Source organism: Hyalella azteca, unplaced genomic scaffold (genome assembly GCF_000764305.2).
Source record: "Hyalella azteca isolate HAZT.00-mixed unplaced genomic scaffold, Hazt_2.0.2 contig5120, whole genome shotgun sequence".
Classification (NCBI taxonomy): domain Eukaryota; kingdom Metazoa; phylum Arthropoda; class Malacostraca; order Amphipoda; family Hyalellidae; genus Hyalella; species Hyalella azteca.
The window spans coordinates 161,477-179,286 of NW_025935320.1; the positions used below are offsets into that span (position 1 = coordinate 161,477).

Below are 17,810 nucleotides of genomic sequence, written 5' to 3' on the forward strand. Positions count from 1 at the left end.
CAAAGAATCAAAATTTTGTTTTTGAATCAAAGAAGCTATGCACAAATCGTTAACCAGAGGCCCTTGAACGCGATAGTGACGTGTTCATCGTTATGCATAGTGACATGTTCATCGTTATGCATAGTGACGTGTTCATCGTTATGCATAGTGACGTGTTCATCGTTATGCATAGTGACGTGTTCNTTGAGAGCGATTCTCAGGCATATAGACATATTACATAGTAAAACATCGTCAGGCTTAGAAAATCGGGTACATATATGTTTTAACTGCAACCTGTACGGGGCCGGTGGCAAACATGAGACCAAACATCAGCAATTGAAACATCATTTCAATTATTTTCTATGTATCAATAATCTTTGTTTCATATTGGTATAATAATGGCATTGATTAAAAATTTCAATATCTGATGATATTAATATCAGAAGAGCATGCATAAACATACTTAGGGTTTCATCAGAACCAAAACACTAATAGTACAATAGCTGGTTTTCAACGAAATGGGCATTTTTAGCGCATTTTCTCATTTATGGAAAAAATGCACTATTGTGCTCGCCATGTCCGTCTGTCTGTTTGTCTGTCTGTCTGTCCGTCCGTCCGTGACCTCAAGTTTTCGTCGACGAGAAAATACGCTCTCTGTCACTCACTGTCGAGAGTACTGAGTTATATTTTTTTTTTGATCCAGGCGTAGCACAGTAAAGATCGCGTGTGCAAATTTCCACACCTCGTAGTCCCTGTTTTGCACTGGCGAAAAAAATAAGCAGCGCTACCGACAAGCCCGAGGGTAGACCAAAGCTCGCCAAAAAACACCGCAAATTGTCGGTCTCAAAAATTTACCTTCGACGGTTCTTGCGCTGCGAGCGATCTTCTGAACTCCGGTAGACGTAATTAGCATCAGCTTAGGGATCTTTCTACTCCGAAGAGATTTAGCGCAGTGGAAAGAACACGTGTCAGTAATTTTGTTCAATTCTGGTTATATGTAATAATGTATTATACCCTGTCTCTTATACACATCTAGATGTGTATAAGAGACAGGTTATGCATAGTGACGTTTTCATCGTTATGCATAGTGACGTGTTCATCGTTATGCATAGTCACTATCGCAATGACAGTGCATCAACATACACTATCAAATGAACACTCAATGCACCCAAACATTTTGAGTTCGAATAAATTTATTTGGATGATACGAATTCTCGAACTTTTTCTACTCCACTTGGCTGCTGAATTCCATACTCGAAAGTTATATTAAAAGATTTTTAAAGACGATAGAATTTGTAAATGAAACAACAAGTGAATACTTTTTTTTCATAAATGCTGAAAAATTTGCTTCGTTTGCACGAGGAAGCTCATTTTGATTTAAAATATTTGTCAAAAATATTTATAATTCAGTTTTTATAACTGAGTTCAAATCGATATTCTAAGAAAGCTTTTGTCTCTTGACAAGGCAATGGTTGTAATAAAACGCTGTACAAATGATGACTTCATATCTTTATTTGAAAACCCTATTACTCACAGGACACTATATGCAGAAAACATACACAAATGTGCATATATTATACAAAATGTATAAAGCTTAGTCTGTACACGTTGAATAATAAGTTAGAGTTTAGTAAAGAGATCTGAGAGCTTAGGAAAGTACTCATAGAATTCGAGTATTTGTATTTAATTCAATTTTTTTAAATAATAATATTTTAATAACACATTCATACCGTTACACTTTCAGTGAAATCAATTCGGAGGACTAGCTAAAATTGAGGTTAAATTTCCTTCTTTGTCGCGACTTTCGGTGTTGATTACTTATACACAATTTTTTTACTAAGTCACATAATTATCTAAATAGTTTCTTTTACATTAAAATAATGAGTTTATATTGAATTATGAACATCGTAATCGCTTCTTAGTTTCATGGGAAAGACTGAAAAATCAGCGGTTGAACTCGCTTGAAAGTATTTTAGAGTAAAAATTGTTCAGGAGTAGAAAATTTGCTTTAAATCAATCCCAATCACGAAATAAAACATGAAAAATATCAATCATAGATTACATTCATATATTTTAGTATGAGTCATTAAACATAAGAACCTAAAACGGAAACAGAGATGTTTTTGATTTTTAAACATGCAGAAACATTTTATGTTTTCCGGAACCTTTTCATTTTTATGTGAAATTTTACACAAATGTTACTTCGCTTCTAAGATTCTCATTAACAATATATACAGACATGAAGTATTTATTATTTACTTTCTAGGAAGGAAAATTACAGAACGAACGCTCTGCGCTATAGCCTCTACAAAACATGTTTGGTTGTTTCAGCAGCGTTGAATTTGTCATACAACTTGAGATGTACAATACTATATATATTACAAAGTTTTACCTTCATTTTACACGAAACCTTACATTAATGAAAGTTAAAGCTCTTCACAACAGGTCAGCTCCCTGAGAGACTACAACATTAGAACATTTCCGTACAGGAACATTTAAAACGTACAAAATAGACTGATTCCAACAAACTACATTTGCCAAATGGAGATCTGAAATCCGAAATTTTGATGCACAACGTATACTTTAAACCTCTGCAGGATGCTTGGTAGCACATGTTCGAGAATAATTTAATAGATCTGTCAATTAACATTTTATCTGTCATTAGCGAAATGCGTCCAACAATTCGCAAGCTTCTAGTTGCTTCGATTATTTTAGATTACATTCGAAGGACCTAAAACTTACGAGAAATCAACAGTTTATTCCTCTAATCCCCTAAAGACCCTCGTGAAATTTTGTACCCATGTTAACTTATGTTCCCATGTTATCTGTTGTACCCACGTTATCTTTTGTCCCCACATAAACTTCTGCACCAGGTTTTCATTCTCAACCAAGTACAACTTATTAAGATTTCTTCACATTGCTTCCGGTGATCATGAATATCAATTAAGCAATATTTGTAATGAGCCGTTATCATTCAATGCATATTTTCTTTGCATAAAAATCATAATTTATGTGCTAATACGACCGACACCTCGGGAATTCATAAGAGTCTGATGATAGCTAATATATAGTCAGATAATATAAATATAAATAGATGATATATAGCGAGATGATAGACCAACAGTTGCATACCGGCAAAATACCGATAATTTTTTAAGCGCTGACAGCAAGAGTAGCCAACGCGGCCACAGATACAAGAGAACTGATATCACTTTTATTATTTTTAAATATAAAAGTGCCTCCACTTTGTCGCATAAAACAGCATTTAAAGGTCCAAAATAACACAGCTATAAATGTTGAATCAATTAAACTAGTGATGAATCCAAAAAACAGAAATTTTTAACCTGTTCAAGTGAATAAAGCGTAACAATTTCTCTCTCTAAGTTGAAATTTACAATTATCACTGTTAATTTCAGCAGATGTGTGGGTGACGTGCAATCACTTTCTCCCTTTTTAGTTTTGCGTCTGTTTCACTTGCGATGTTCAGCATAGAATTGAGCGGTAGTTCAGAAACGTAAAATGAAATTGAAAACTGGATTCGACGGAAATCTTAGGAATATTTTAAATATAAAATTCTGTAATAACCCCAGAGGAAAAAGTGACTTTAATTCTGATGAAGGAATTTCGAGAAATCTTTTACTTGAACCGAAAATGATAAAGACAAATTTTCTTCGGTACCCATCGAATGCCAGACAGAATAGCTAACCTGATTGATCATGAAAATCTAAATAAAATATATCATAGATTGTTAAGAATTGACCATTTCATGGTTAATTAGAAAATAGTCTTTCTCAGTGGATTTGACAATTTCATTCGCCCATTTAGCAAATATTTTACGAACAGAAATCTACAGTTGGTGTAGGAAGTTTTGCTCGTCGCTGTACCGAGAGAATTTGTGTCTCCGCGCGGACATCATGTGAAGCCGTCGGAATGTTAATGAAGCAAGAGCTGCGTGCTCTCGGCCGCTACACGACAGCGCTACCGACAGTAGCTCATATACGACAAGACAAACCCATACTTCATACGACAAGATGAACCCATATTTCATAAGACAAGACGAACACATACCTAATACGACCTGATGAACCAATGTTCTTACGACAAGACGAACCCATGTTCACATGACATGACGAACCTATACTTCATATACGACAAGCCAAAAGCATACTTCATACAACAAGACGAACCGAACCCATACTTCATACGACAAGACGAACCCATACTGCATACGACAAGACGACCAAATTTCATAAATCATTTAATGATAAGATTTCAGTTGCCATGAAAAAATTCAATGAAAATTTTGACCACAGCGCCACGACAAAAATGACTGCAAAAATAAGTTGTGCTTCGTGCAGAAATTATACTGTGGGTTTACAGGCGAACAATCAAAAAAGGTGAGATAGTGATTGCAATATTACAGAAATAACTCCTATGAGACAAACTAATAACAATAGCGACTGTAGGTTGAGCTAAAGGGCAATGGGCATGGGTGAGATAGGGGGCGAAGGCACCCTCGCTTTGGAGGAGTGTAGGATTGTATGGTTCCTGAGGTTGGTGAGCTTGCTGAATCCTTTGCCACAAACGCCACATTTGTGAGGCCACTGCCCGTTGTGAACAAACATGTGTGATCTGAGGTCCCCGGGTGTAGGGAAAGATCTGGTACACAGGGAACATTTGTGGGGCTTTTCTTTGACGTGAGTCATTTTATGGTAGTAGAGATTGCTTGAAGCGGTGAACCTTTTGCCACACACTCCACACTGGTGTGGTTTCTCTCCACTGTGGATTCTTCTGTGAGTGTTCAACGAACTGCTAGTAGAGAACCCTTTGCCACACACGTCACAAACATGAGGTTTCTCCCCTGTGTGAGTGCGCATGTGTCTTTTTAATAGTGATGGTCGGTCAAACGATTTGCCACATTCAGAACACGGTAGCATTGTTCGCTCCCTCCTCTTGATAGGTGCAATTGGAAGAGATGAACTAGAAGAGGAGCTGTCAATTCCACCACTGCTGCTGGAAGGGCTTATGGAACTCACGGTGGTGGTGACGGTGGTGTTGGGGGAAGCTGGGGGAGTGAGGCCTGAGAATCTCCCGGCCATGAAGTTAGGGAATCTAAAGTCGACTGGATTCAGAAGAGAAGGAGTAGGAAACGCTAAAGGTCGAGGGTGATGAGGAGAAAAATAAGGTGTGCGAGATAAAAATGAGGTTGGGGAGGGAGGGAAATGAGGCGTGTGTTCGGGTGAAGAAGCTGGGGAGGAACTTGGGGAAACTCCAGACGACTCATCGGAATGAGTGGGTGAAGGAGTACCTCTGCTTGGGGATTGCCTCTCTCTGGAGCGGCTTGGAGACGTCAAAAGTCCTTTGGACAAATCTAAAGGAGTCTCAGCCATGATTGAGTCGATAGTTCGTTTATACAAGGATGACCTTAACAACTGCAGTGCTGGTAACAAGAGATTAGTTTCTTCTCCAGTGGGGCAACATTCTGGTAACAAAAAACCCAATAGTTCAGCCCCTGCTTCAACTTCTCTGATGACGTCAAAAACCACTTCGCTGCCGATGCGTCTGCCGACGATGGTAACGTCATTTGTGTAGACGGGAGTGACGCGTAGGAAACGTACCCAGTTACACGTACGTCTGCCCTCTGTGTCTACTGCGTCGTACCCGCCGTACCTCACTCGTATCTGTAAGAAAAAAATAACTACGATGTAAGCAACATACATAAACCGGTCAGTTTTTCACAATAACACACAACTCGTATCTGCAACGAAAAAATGAAAACGATGTAAGCAAAATACACAAACCGGTCAGTTATTCACAATAACATATAACAATTGCATATTGGATTCCTATAAAAATCGTTTTTCTGTGATTTATTTCCGTTTTGATAACAGTGGTATGTTACATTTTTGTTAGTGCGGTGCTAAACCATCGTCATTACCGAGCTATTCCTGCGAACGAGATAAGCAACAGCACTGGAGCCCCTCGCACGCGCTGCAAAATGGCCGTTATTTAAATGAAATACATTCTTTATTGATCGACAACAACGGAAATGTTTACTGATAGCTCGGGTATAAATGAAGTACTGCAATCATTAAGACTCTCAAAAGTTTTACGAGGGTAAAACATTTGAATGCAGGAAATTTTTCGTTGAAATAACAATGTAATTGGTTTCAGCTTCTGAGTTATTACGGATCTTCCTATTAAACTGTGAATAAAATGATATTTCAGCCAGGTAATGATAGTCCCAGTCCTATTTATAGATATATAATTGTAAATAAAAATAATAACTTGAGAAAATCGTCGTGGAACATTTAAGCTGCTTCAACTCTTATCACAATGAAAGTAAATAACGTAGCCAAGTTGCTTTTTTGTCTGCCAAAGCGCAGCCTCTGTAGTATTAGTCTTTTCAAGTCAAACCAAGTGGAATAATCACCAGATCGAAGAGCTCAATTGAGACGTCTGCGAGCCCGGCAGCTTATCGTTCTCATGTTCAGCCAGCCTTGACGCTCTAACCGACCTCTGGGGCCATACTATCAAAACTTGCTAAGTGAACGTAAGTACTTACGCTCTATTTTCTTGTCTATGATTGGTGGATTTGGCTTGAAAGGCTGCCAATGATTGGCTGATGAACTTACGATCTCTTAACTTTTTAAAATGTATTGGTCCTGGGTCCTGACCAACATCGTACAGTGATTTATGCTGCAGTTAGGGATTATGTGTTCACACAAACTCACACACACACACACACACGTAATTCTTCCAAGTTAATACGGATAACACGAGAAATCTTTTCCTACGTAACACAGATGCGACAGAAACTGTTACTAATTAAGACGTATATTGTAGAAAACTTTTGATAAGTGATCACAGATCCAAGAGAAAACTGTTACTATGTAACCCAGATCCCAGGTGAGTATTTTTATTTTATAATAAATAGTTCTGGGTAAAAGTATTCATGTTCAGAGTAAATAATATAGGATTCTAGAGTAATATGAAAGATTTGGAGCCTAAGTATAAGAAAAAGAATTTGTACAAGTTTTGGAATAAGAACCATATTTATTAACATTTTCGACAAATTATTGGTGGCCACGTTAAATCCTGTCGATCGGCGTTCCCAAATGGTCACTAATTGTTATTGAGAAAATAAATCATATACTTATTTCACACTGTCTCAATTTTTGTGTTATTCAGACATACATTGTTCTTCATATTCTCTATCACAACAATAGGAGAATTTTTTTATTCAAAACTCCTGTTCAAAACTCCTGCACAATAAGTACTTATATTATAAATCTGTTTATATTGCAAGTTCACAAGGAATTTAAAAGCAAAGAAAACGCCAAGTAAATTCACTATACCGATATTGAAAACGTTTTCAATATCGATCATATGGTGCATCTGCTCGGCGTTTTATTTGCTTTTAAATTCCTTGCCCTTCAAAATATTTTTTACATCATACTTCGTTCGTCCATTCGCTCCTTCAATAACTCACTTAGTGTTTAAGAACGTATCGATGATCCTATTACCTATTTTCAAGGATAATAACTTAACTGGTATGTACCTTATCATCCTGGGATATACTCATCCAACAGTTAGGTCTGTCTCTTATACACATCTAGATGTGTATAAGAGACAGCAATTACAATACAAGTTCTATCGGTCATCCTGTACAAGTGCTGAATGGTCGTCTTATATTGCTGAATTGTCGTCTATAACGTCGTCTAGTCTATTGCAGTGATTGAGCTAAAGTTTTGAAGGTCGTTCAAAACCGTAATGGTTGTGAAGAAAGGCCTCTCGCAACGGCTTTAACTTAATAGGTTTTATTAAAGTAATGTANAGACCGTCTTAATTTATATTAACTGCATACCATTCAGCTAGCTATTTAAACTTGCAAGGGTTGGGTCAGTGCTAGACCGTCTTAATTTATATTAACTGAATACCATTCAGCTAGCTATTTAAACTTGTAGGGTTGGGTCAGTGCTAGACCGTCTTATAGTAACTGGCCGCTAACGATAATGATAGATGCGCCAGATCGTATCAATTTATTTGGCTAGAAAATTTTTGATTGACTCGTTTTATCTTCGGGACATCGCTACTCATGAACTCGATAATTAATAATATAATATGCTGAAATACGACCAGTTTACATGTCCCCATCCTCGAAATGCATGAGTGTTATTTATTTTCTTTAAATTTGTGTACCGTATGTCCGGCATACAAATCTGCCATATATCCCTATCCAATTTCCTTGTTGTATCCTATTTACGTGTAATTATGTATACTTATATCCGTATATATCCACTTTATCCGTCTTTTTTACGAATTGTATTTCCTGTTTTTGAAAAAATTTCTTTGTCATTTGTGTATTTTTCATTCAGTGTGCTCTTTTCATTTCATATCTTACAGAAGATTTGATAACAATTAATATACATACTTTTGATCATTAAAACTCATCCAATAACGCAAGTGAATGTGATACTGCGTTATGAGCCAGAAAGAACCTAAATTCAGCATGTGTTACTCATATGCTGATAATCAATAAAAGTTATCATTTGATTGCTCGTGATTTTTGTCACCGAGTATACCACGTAATTGAGAGCGATTAGCAGGCATATAGCCATATTACATAGTAAAACATCGGCAGGCTTAGAAAATCGGTATATATGTTTTAACTGCAACCTGTACGGTGCCGGTGGCAAACTGAGACCAAACATCGGCAATTGAAACATCATTTCAATTATTTTCTATGTATCTATAATCTGTGTTTCATATTGGTATAAAAATGGCATTGATTTAAAATTTCAATACCGGATGATATTAATATCAGAAATGCATGCATAAACATACTTTGGTTTTCATCAGAACCAAGACACTAATGGTACAATAGCTTGTTTTCAACGAAATGGGCCTTTTTAGCGCATTTTCTCATTTATGGAAAAAATGCACTATTGTGCTCGCCATGTCCGTCTGTCTGTCTGTCCGTCCGTCCATCTATCCGTCCGTGACCTCAAGTTTTCGTCGACGAGAAAATGCGCTCTCTGTCACTCACTGTCGAGAGTACTGAGTTATATTTTTTTTATCCAGGCGTAGCACAGTAAAGATCGCGTGTGCAAATTTCCACACCTCGTAGTCCCTGTTTTGCACTGGCATTTATTGTAGTTATTGTAAAAGATTTTTGACGTTATAATTGCAGTGAATCATGAATAGTTAAAGTCTGGCAAGTTAAAGACTTTTCATGTTATAATTCATGCAATGAATCATGAATGCGTGAATGAGGGCGGAAGGGGCGGTGGCTCAGGAAGGGATACCGACAGCGCCATTTGCTGGCCCTTAATGTAAGAGGGAGGGGCGATGTGAGGGACCGAGGGGCGCAATGTGAGGGTCAGTGGGGCGCCGCCTGGAGTGAGGGGTGACGATACGAGGGAGAGGGAGGGACGCCATGTGAGGGACCGAGGGACGCCATGTGAGGGACCGAGGCGCGCCATGTGAGGGACCGAGGGGAACCATGTAAGGGCCCGAGGGTCGCCGCCTGGAGTGAGGGGTGACGGTTCGAAGTAGAGCTAGGGGGCGGAGGAAATACAATTAATTAGAATATATAATATGTGCTAAATGGAAGAAAATGAATGATGCGATGCAGTATGAGCATAAATATAAAGGAAGGTCTCGTGTGAATCGGTCCAAGTTTGTTATTATTCTCGGATTGAAATGTCCATTAAACTTAAGAAAGCTGATTTATATCTACACAAAATATCAATTAACTTATTAATATATCCATGGAAATTTCATTGGCTGATACATATCTCCATAAATGTTTAATTAGAATATTAAAATGTTAAAATGAATGAGCTGTGACGCAAATTGCTCGCGTAATATTCAAATATATTTCGAATGATTGAAGCTTAAATACTTAAACTAAAAGTACAGTCACAATCGCAGCACAAATTTTATTGGTTAAATATACAATATTTTGGTGTTCAAATATGAATGTGTGATGAGAGTCTGGATGGCGGTGTCTGAGATGCAAGTTCAGAATTTGATTAGTTAAAATAAGACAAGAAAAGTGCAAAAATTTACTGCGAGGTGATGATGGTGACTAAAGGATGATGATGGGTGATTGCGGGCGACGATGGGTAACTGTGGGACGATGATGGGTGACTGCGGGATGATGATGGTGACTGTGAGACGATGATGGGTGACTGCGGGATGATGATGGGTGACTGTGGAATAATGATGGGTGACTGCGGGATGATGATGTGTGACTGTGGAATAATGATGGGTGACTGCATCAGCCAATCATTGACGGCCTTTCAAGCAAAATCCACCAATCATAGACAAGAAAATAGAGCGTAAGTACTTACGTTCACTTAGCGAATTTTGAAAAAATGGCCCCTGGTGTTCAGGGCCCATACTTTCAAATAAACTTAAGAGATCGTAAGTTCGTCAGCCAATCATTGACGGCTTTCAAGCAAAATCCACCAATCATAGAGAAGAAAATAGAGCGTAAGTACTTACGTTCACTTAGCGAATTTTGAAAGTATGGCCCCAGCTTCCTATACATATCTCCGTTGATCGTGAGCAAGCTAAAGCAGAGTCCAGAAGTGGCTTTTCTTTCGTAATCAATCCAAAAATATTTCTAACTGGCCTTGGACCAAAACAACGGGTGGTTTTCAAGTGGCCAATGAATCTCCAGAGAGCGGCCAATGCCAATTGATGGCCTTTGAGTCATATAAATGCTTTTCTTTAATGGAGAATCAGACGTGAATATTGCCCTGAAACCAACAAATCTACATAACCCTAGAGTTCACTAGCCGCGATATTAAGTGGAAACAAAGTAGTGACGAATAGAGTATAACATTTTTTGGTATAACATTTATTTGGCTTGATCAATTTGTACCCCGTGTATGTCGAGCCTTTATACGCGGGAATAATAAATGTTATATATTGTAAATTAATAGTCGATATTTATGGAAGAATCCCAACGTTATCTCGATTATATGTGGAATTGTGTTGAATCATCGTGGCTAAAAAATTTCACAGGAGCCAACTAGCGATCGGCTGATTTCTGACGGCTATGAAACTGAGTATCCAAGATGAATTCGGCCTATACTTTCAAAAAAAGTTAAGAGATCCTGACCAACATCACACAATGATTAATGCTGCAGCTACGGGTATGTGTTCACACAAACTCAGACAGACACACATACACACACGTAACTCTTTCAACTTAGTACGGATAACACGAGAAAACTTTTCCTACTTAACACAGATGCGACAAAAATCCATGCCTAAGTAACACTTGTATTGTAGAAAACTGTTACTAAGTAACACAGATCCAAGAGAAAACTATATACATAGTTATACAGGTCCCAGGTGAGTATTTTTATCCTACAATAAATAATAAGGCGTAAAATTATTCGTGATCTGAGCTAAATAATCTAGCATTTTACAGTAATTTGAGAAATTTTGAGCCTTAGTATGAGAATAAGAATTTGTACAAGTTTTGGAGTAAGAACATTTGGAGTTTTGCAGTAAGAACATTTATTAACATTTTAGATAGTCTATTGGTGGCCACGTTAAAGCCTGTCGATCGACGTACAAAAATGACCACAAATTGTTATTGAGAAAATAAATCAAATAATTATTTCACACTGTCTCTATTTTTGTGGGGTTTAGACATACATTGTTCTTCATATTCACTATCGCAACAATTGGATAATTTTTAAATTCAACATCCATGCAAAATAATCTTTACATCATCCCTCGTTCGTCGATTCGCTCCTTCAATAACTCCCTTAGTGTTTAAGAACGTATCGATGATCCTATTACCTATTTTCAAGTGTAATAACTTAACTGGTATGGACCTTATCATACTGGTATACTCATCCACCAGTTAGGTTGTTTCTGCAACTAAAGCACCTATTTAGTCACTGGACGCCAAGTTTTAATGTTCCTTTCATTTAAGAGGCAGAAGAGAGCCATGGCATTATAATTTATTCACATGAATTAGTAATTAGTAATTAACTCGACCAGACAACCATATACATGAAAATGAAATGTGCCCAAACGCGACCAGCGCACATTTCATTTGTATGTGTAATTGTGCACGTGTATCCGAGTGTAGTTTTTCCACAATTTATTTTTACAATGAGTATGACCGTGGAAAATTTATTTATTTATACAAATGAAAATGACCATGAGGAATTTTAAATGCATAATATTTGTATGAGTGTATATATGTGTGTAATTTTGACCACATTCAAGTTGTCCTATCCATTCGAACTTGTAAATTGTGGCGAACTTGTTTTACATGGCTAAATTTATTTCACGTCAAGTGCCTCTACTGTTGCTTTTGTAAATGAAATGAAAACTTTTCAACTAATTTTACTGAACTAAAACGAGATTTAGCAACTGGTCAGAATTGCAGTGTTTCCAATCCTCATGTCTGCATCATTTTAAGCCTTTCCAAACATTAGAGTAAATGAATATCAGTTCAACCAGATAAACGAAACTGATGAACGTACAATAACTAAATATAATTTTCATGAATTAAATAAGTCTATCTAATCAAAGATTGAGTACCAAGTGATGATATTAGAAGATCATCTTCGTGGCAATCAGAAAAATCCGCGCTTCAAAAACCATAATCATCATGAATTCAATCAAGCCTCTGCATTAAAAATGTCATGACTATAGATAGCGCGACTCGTCATGATGCGCCAGGGAAGTTCAGTTAAACAGCCGATGTCAAACAGGCAAACAGTGCGACCTAATGGACGTGCTAACCACACGACAAACAGACGAACATAAGAAAGCTTTGCCTCATAATGGGTTCGTCAACAGGGGAAACCCATCCGACGTTGCGCGACCGACGAGCAAATACCTTCTTGTTGGGCCACGTTGCATCCATCATGCGATAAATACATTGGTGCACACTGCATACCATTCATTCAGCTAGCTATTTAAACTTGCAAGGGTTGGGTCAGTGCCAGACCGTCTTAATTTATATTAACTGCATACCATTCAGCTAGCTATTTAAACTTGCAGGGTTGGATCAGTGCCAGACCGTCTTAATTTATGTTAACTGCATACCATTCAGCTAGAGGGTCAGTGCCAGACCGTCTTAATTTATATTAACTGAATACCATTCAGCTAGCTAGTTGAACTTGCAGGGGTTGGGTCAGTGCCAGACCGTCTTACAGTAACTGCACCACTAACGATAATGATAGATGTGCCGGATCGTATCAATTTATTTGGCTAAAAAATTTTTGAACGACTCGTTTTATCTTCGGGACATCACATCGCTACTCATGCATGAACTCTGAATTCATGAATATAATATGCTGAAATGCGACCATTTTGCATCTTGATTGAATGTTCTGCATCATGGTTGAATTCAACCATGAGTTTGCATGTCCCCATCCTCGAAATGCATGAGTGTTATTTATTTTCTTTAAATTTGTGTACCATATGTCCGGCATACAAATCTGCCATATATCCCTATCCAATTTCCTTGTTGGATAGATCCCTATCCTATTTGCATTTAATTATGCATGCCCGTTATCAGTATATATCCACTTATCCGTCTTTTTTACGAATTGTATTTCCTGTTTATGAAAAAATTTCTTTGTCATTTGTGTGTTTTTCATTGTGTTTTTCTTTCATTTGTGATCTTTTCATTTCATATCTTACACAAGATTTGATATCTTACATAAGATTTTACATTGATATCTTACATATTTGATATCTTACATAAGATTTGAGTTAACTTACATATATTTTATCATTATCCAATTACGCAAGTGAATGTGATACTGCGTTATGAGCCAGAAAGAACCTAAATTCAGCATGTGTTACTCATATGCTGATAATCAATAAAAGTTATCATTTGAGTTTAATGACTAGTTTATGATGTAATATTGTTTGTACTAAAATTTAATCAGATACAATTCCTACGTTCAGTTATACGCCGAGTTTTTTTTCAACATAAATACAATAGTATTCAGTGCCAAATGAAAGTTTTTACAATTTTGTTTTACTTTATGCCAAATTTGACTTTGATTCAACGTAACGTGCTCAGTGAGTGAACCAAACAAAATATTTACTTTTGGTTAAGTTGGAATATTTGTTGTCACCAACAGAAATAACAAACTAGATTTGTTTCAAGTGGGCTTAGCAGTTAACTGGGTTAAACTCAAACTAAAGATATAACACAAGTTAAGCAACAAACAGGAACCATTTGCTTTCGCACATCTATAGTAATTGTGATACAATACTATTATAGTATGACAAGTATTATTTGGAGTATTATTATTATTTTAGTGCCGCAATAACTATACTATATTTATTGGCGTGATTAACGTATTATAGCAAATGGTACAACAGTGAATATGCAGAATTTTTCACATTTTCTTGTTAAGCAACAACGGAAAACAAATTGAGTGCAAATAATTTTAATTCAGAGAATTTATAATTAATTTGCTGAACCGAAACATTGAGATAGTAATGTAAGCCATGGTTACTTCAAAATAACCTGAATCATTAAATAAGATTATTACTTATGTATACCTGTGTGGAGCGACAAGATAAATACAGCACACACTGTATTCAATCATTCAATCACATTATTCACTCACCCTAGTGAATGCAGCCCACACATCGTTCAGAGTTCTATAAGGTAAATGTTATCCCTTCTTTTAACTTAGTAGTCTCAACGAAAATACTCTAACTTCTTTCTTTTCTCACGCAATACATGACATAAAATTGACAAATTCATGCAGTTTTTATTTACATCTTTTAATGAAAATATTTACCATTCATTTACATTCCCATATACCATTTATTTCCCATATACCATGACATATACCATTTATTTACATTTTCACAACAAGGCATTGGTTAGAACTGTCATTACTATAATCATAGATGGTACATGACTTACATCGAGGGGCTGGAGATATGGCAGCAAGGGAAGGTTATCTGCCCGGACGGTGCCACTGAAGGGGAGATAGCGAGTGTTGGGAGATAAGGTCCTTGTGGCACAAACTTTGATGCTATCCTCTAAGGGTAAGAGTCTGTCCAAGGGGGGCAAGGGTCGTGGCGATACTACCAGAGAAAACTCTGCTGGCATCAGCACCCGAGTGTCCATCAGCTTTGGATCACTCGATGAAGAACACGACTTCATCTTTAGAAAGTTTGTAGCCTTTGAGGCGTGCTAAGTTAAACGGGAAAAGTTTTTGGCGTTATGTTTTTCGTCGCCTGTGAGTGATCTGACTCTGGTTTAAAATTAGAAAATTCGTACAATTTTTTTCCAGATTTATCACTAAATTTTCCGCTTGAAACTTTCAACAAGTTTTTTACAACGGTTCATGAGTCAATCGTGATTCGCTTAACACTGCTTGGTCATGTTGTATGTTAATACACACTTGTCGCGTTAAGTCATATTCTCACAACGGTTTCTTAAACGCACTCGAAACAAATTCAAATATTGAACCTTAATCGTGTAACCTCCTGATCGAGTTTCATGAGCAGCACACACGGCAGGACTGGAACATCACCAGCGAGCGTCACAGTAGCGATCGCAATGACCTTCGAGTCCACACTGATATACACCTGGCCGAGACTTGTACAAGTTTGATCCCATAGCGGCCCAATGTTTGCTACTGTGCCCTGCCTGGTCTGATCATCAGCGACTGGGTACGAGTTCACATAACTCCGCCTCCTCATACAATACGGTTCACTGCTCGCGGCTTTCCAGGCAACAAAGGCACTTCGCAACAGGGGAATCCAGTCTTATACCCAACACCAAGCGCTGCCTTTAAGCCCCTTTGGAATGAGCTTGGCACTCGAGAGGTAAGACAAACTAAAATAGCTCGCATTGAGCGCGCGTAGCACGGGTTCTCGAACTGATTTTGTTTGTCGTGAGCATCGAAGTGGAAGAAAGTTTTCCTGGCCTCCTGATTGGTTGATTAGTCCAGGTGAGCGCCAACGACGAGCTTGTGGGAAGGATTTCAGCGGAGTTCAGGTGAGTCCTGTGAAGGAAGTAGGTGGAGCAAACAGGTGTGAAAGGCGGGATTGCAAGGTGTGGGAAAACGGATTTAAGGCCACACAAACAAACTGACGAACCCGCGCGTGCACGAAGACCGATAATTCAGCTGCTGTTGCAATCATTATTGCCCAGGCTGGCGAGCTTATTTTTGGGCGACCGCAATATTGGCTTCTGCCTCCTGGCTTGGTCGTGATAGCCTGGCAATATTATCGACGCAGCAGACGCAGGCTCCAAGGGATTTTGGTTGCTGCTGCCAAGATTAAATCGTTGCGGCGCAGCCACGTTTAAGCGTGTGCGCGGAATATCTTTAGCGAGTGCAGCTTCACTGAAATTGTAAATTTTCGGTTGTAATGGTTGAAAATTATTGACGTTGTTGATAGTGATCCTGATGTCACTTCTGCCATTTTCACGTCATTTATGTCCGCTGATTATTGCAAAAATATATGCATATCTGCTTTAATACGTTTTGGGACTTCGTTGTTTAAGATTGTTGAACTTGCTATGATGAAACATATATTCGTTTTTTATATTATAAACTTCCCCAATTAAGGTGGCTGATATTGTTTCAATCAGTGCAATTAGTTCCAACGTTGTTGAATGAAATTTATTTTGTAGCTGGTGATCATTATAAATCATCCTTGGAATCTACATCATACTTCATAAAGAATCCGATAATTGCTAACTACCTCTCACACATGGTAGGTACGATTTTTTAGGATGATGCTGCGTTGAAACGGCTGTAAATTTTCTTCCCTCCGAGGATTAAAAAAGATGCTTATTTTTCGAAAGATTTTTAACCTTTTTTAGACCTGCTTTCAAAGTTCATAGTTGATTTCTTCGTGTTTTCTTGTTGCCGAGCCACCCATTTAGCGCAAGATAGATGGGTTGAACCTCATGGGTAGCTGCAATACATCATAAAAGTTATGTTCAGTGAGCAGCAAGCAAGTACTGGGTTTGAGCATTCAGAAATAACGGTAATCTCGCTAGGGGTAAAGTTTGGGCATACAATTTGGTTTATCCCTGCGTTTGCGATCAATGTAAGAATTTAAAAATATTTCCTTATGACTCATTTTTTCTTTAAAATGTTTCTTTAAAAATGTTTATAACTAGAACTACTTAACTCATTTGTCCCGTTTCATAATAAAATATTCATGGTGAATATGAATATTTTATCAAGCGGCAATGAAACCCCGTCGAACAATGATTTTCATAGAATTTAAAAAAGAGACTTAGTCTCAATGAATGACTGAAATCGCGACTTCTTTCTTGACTTCTCTGTGTATTAAAATAAAAAAAGTTGAAATTAAATATTATCGAAAGAATGTTGAATATTGGAGTGACTGCAAACCACGCAGATTTTACATATTCGCACATCCTTCAAGTCACAGAAATTCGGAGTCCACAGGAGGGAAAATTTGTAAGTTTAGATTTACGGTTATTCATATGTGTTTGCAGCCTCTCAAATTAATAATTATTATTTAATAGTTAAATTTACTCTTAGCATCCAAGTTCTGCTGGAAAATTGCAATTTCCAAGTCAAACATTCCAATATTTATGTCGAAAATTGCAACGTTCATGTCAAATACTGCAATGTTTAAGACTAACGTTGCAGTAATTAAGTCCAAACATTGCAATGTTTAAATCTAACGTTGCAATTTTTGTGTCAAAAATTGCTATATATAAGTCTAAAGTTGCAATATTTAACTCAAACATTGCAATGTTTAACTTTAACGTTGCAATATCTAAGTCAAACATTGCAATATTCAAGGCATTAGGCGTAACGTTC

At 37.4% G+C, this 17,810-nt stretch overlaps 1 protein-coding gene across 1 annotated transcript; it reads right to left on the reverse strand.

The window, feature by feature from the left end:
- Window positions 1-1,471: 1,471 nt before the first annotated feature.
- LOC108680059 (zinc finger protein 629) lies at window positions 1,472-15,629 on the reverse strand. The gene is made up of 2 exons (XM_047880289.1): window positions 14,918-15,629; window positions 1,472-5,660 (listed from the first exon to the last, which is right to left on the reverse strand). The coding sequence occupies exons 1-2, from the start codon at window positions 15,158-15,160 to the stop codon at window positions 4,452-4,454; spliced, it is 1,452 nt and encodes a 483-aa protein (XP_047736245.1). The 5' UTR covers window positions 15,161-15,629; the 3' UTR covers window positions 1,472-4,451.
- Window positions 15,630-17,810: the final 2,181 nt, after the last annotated feature.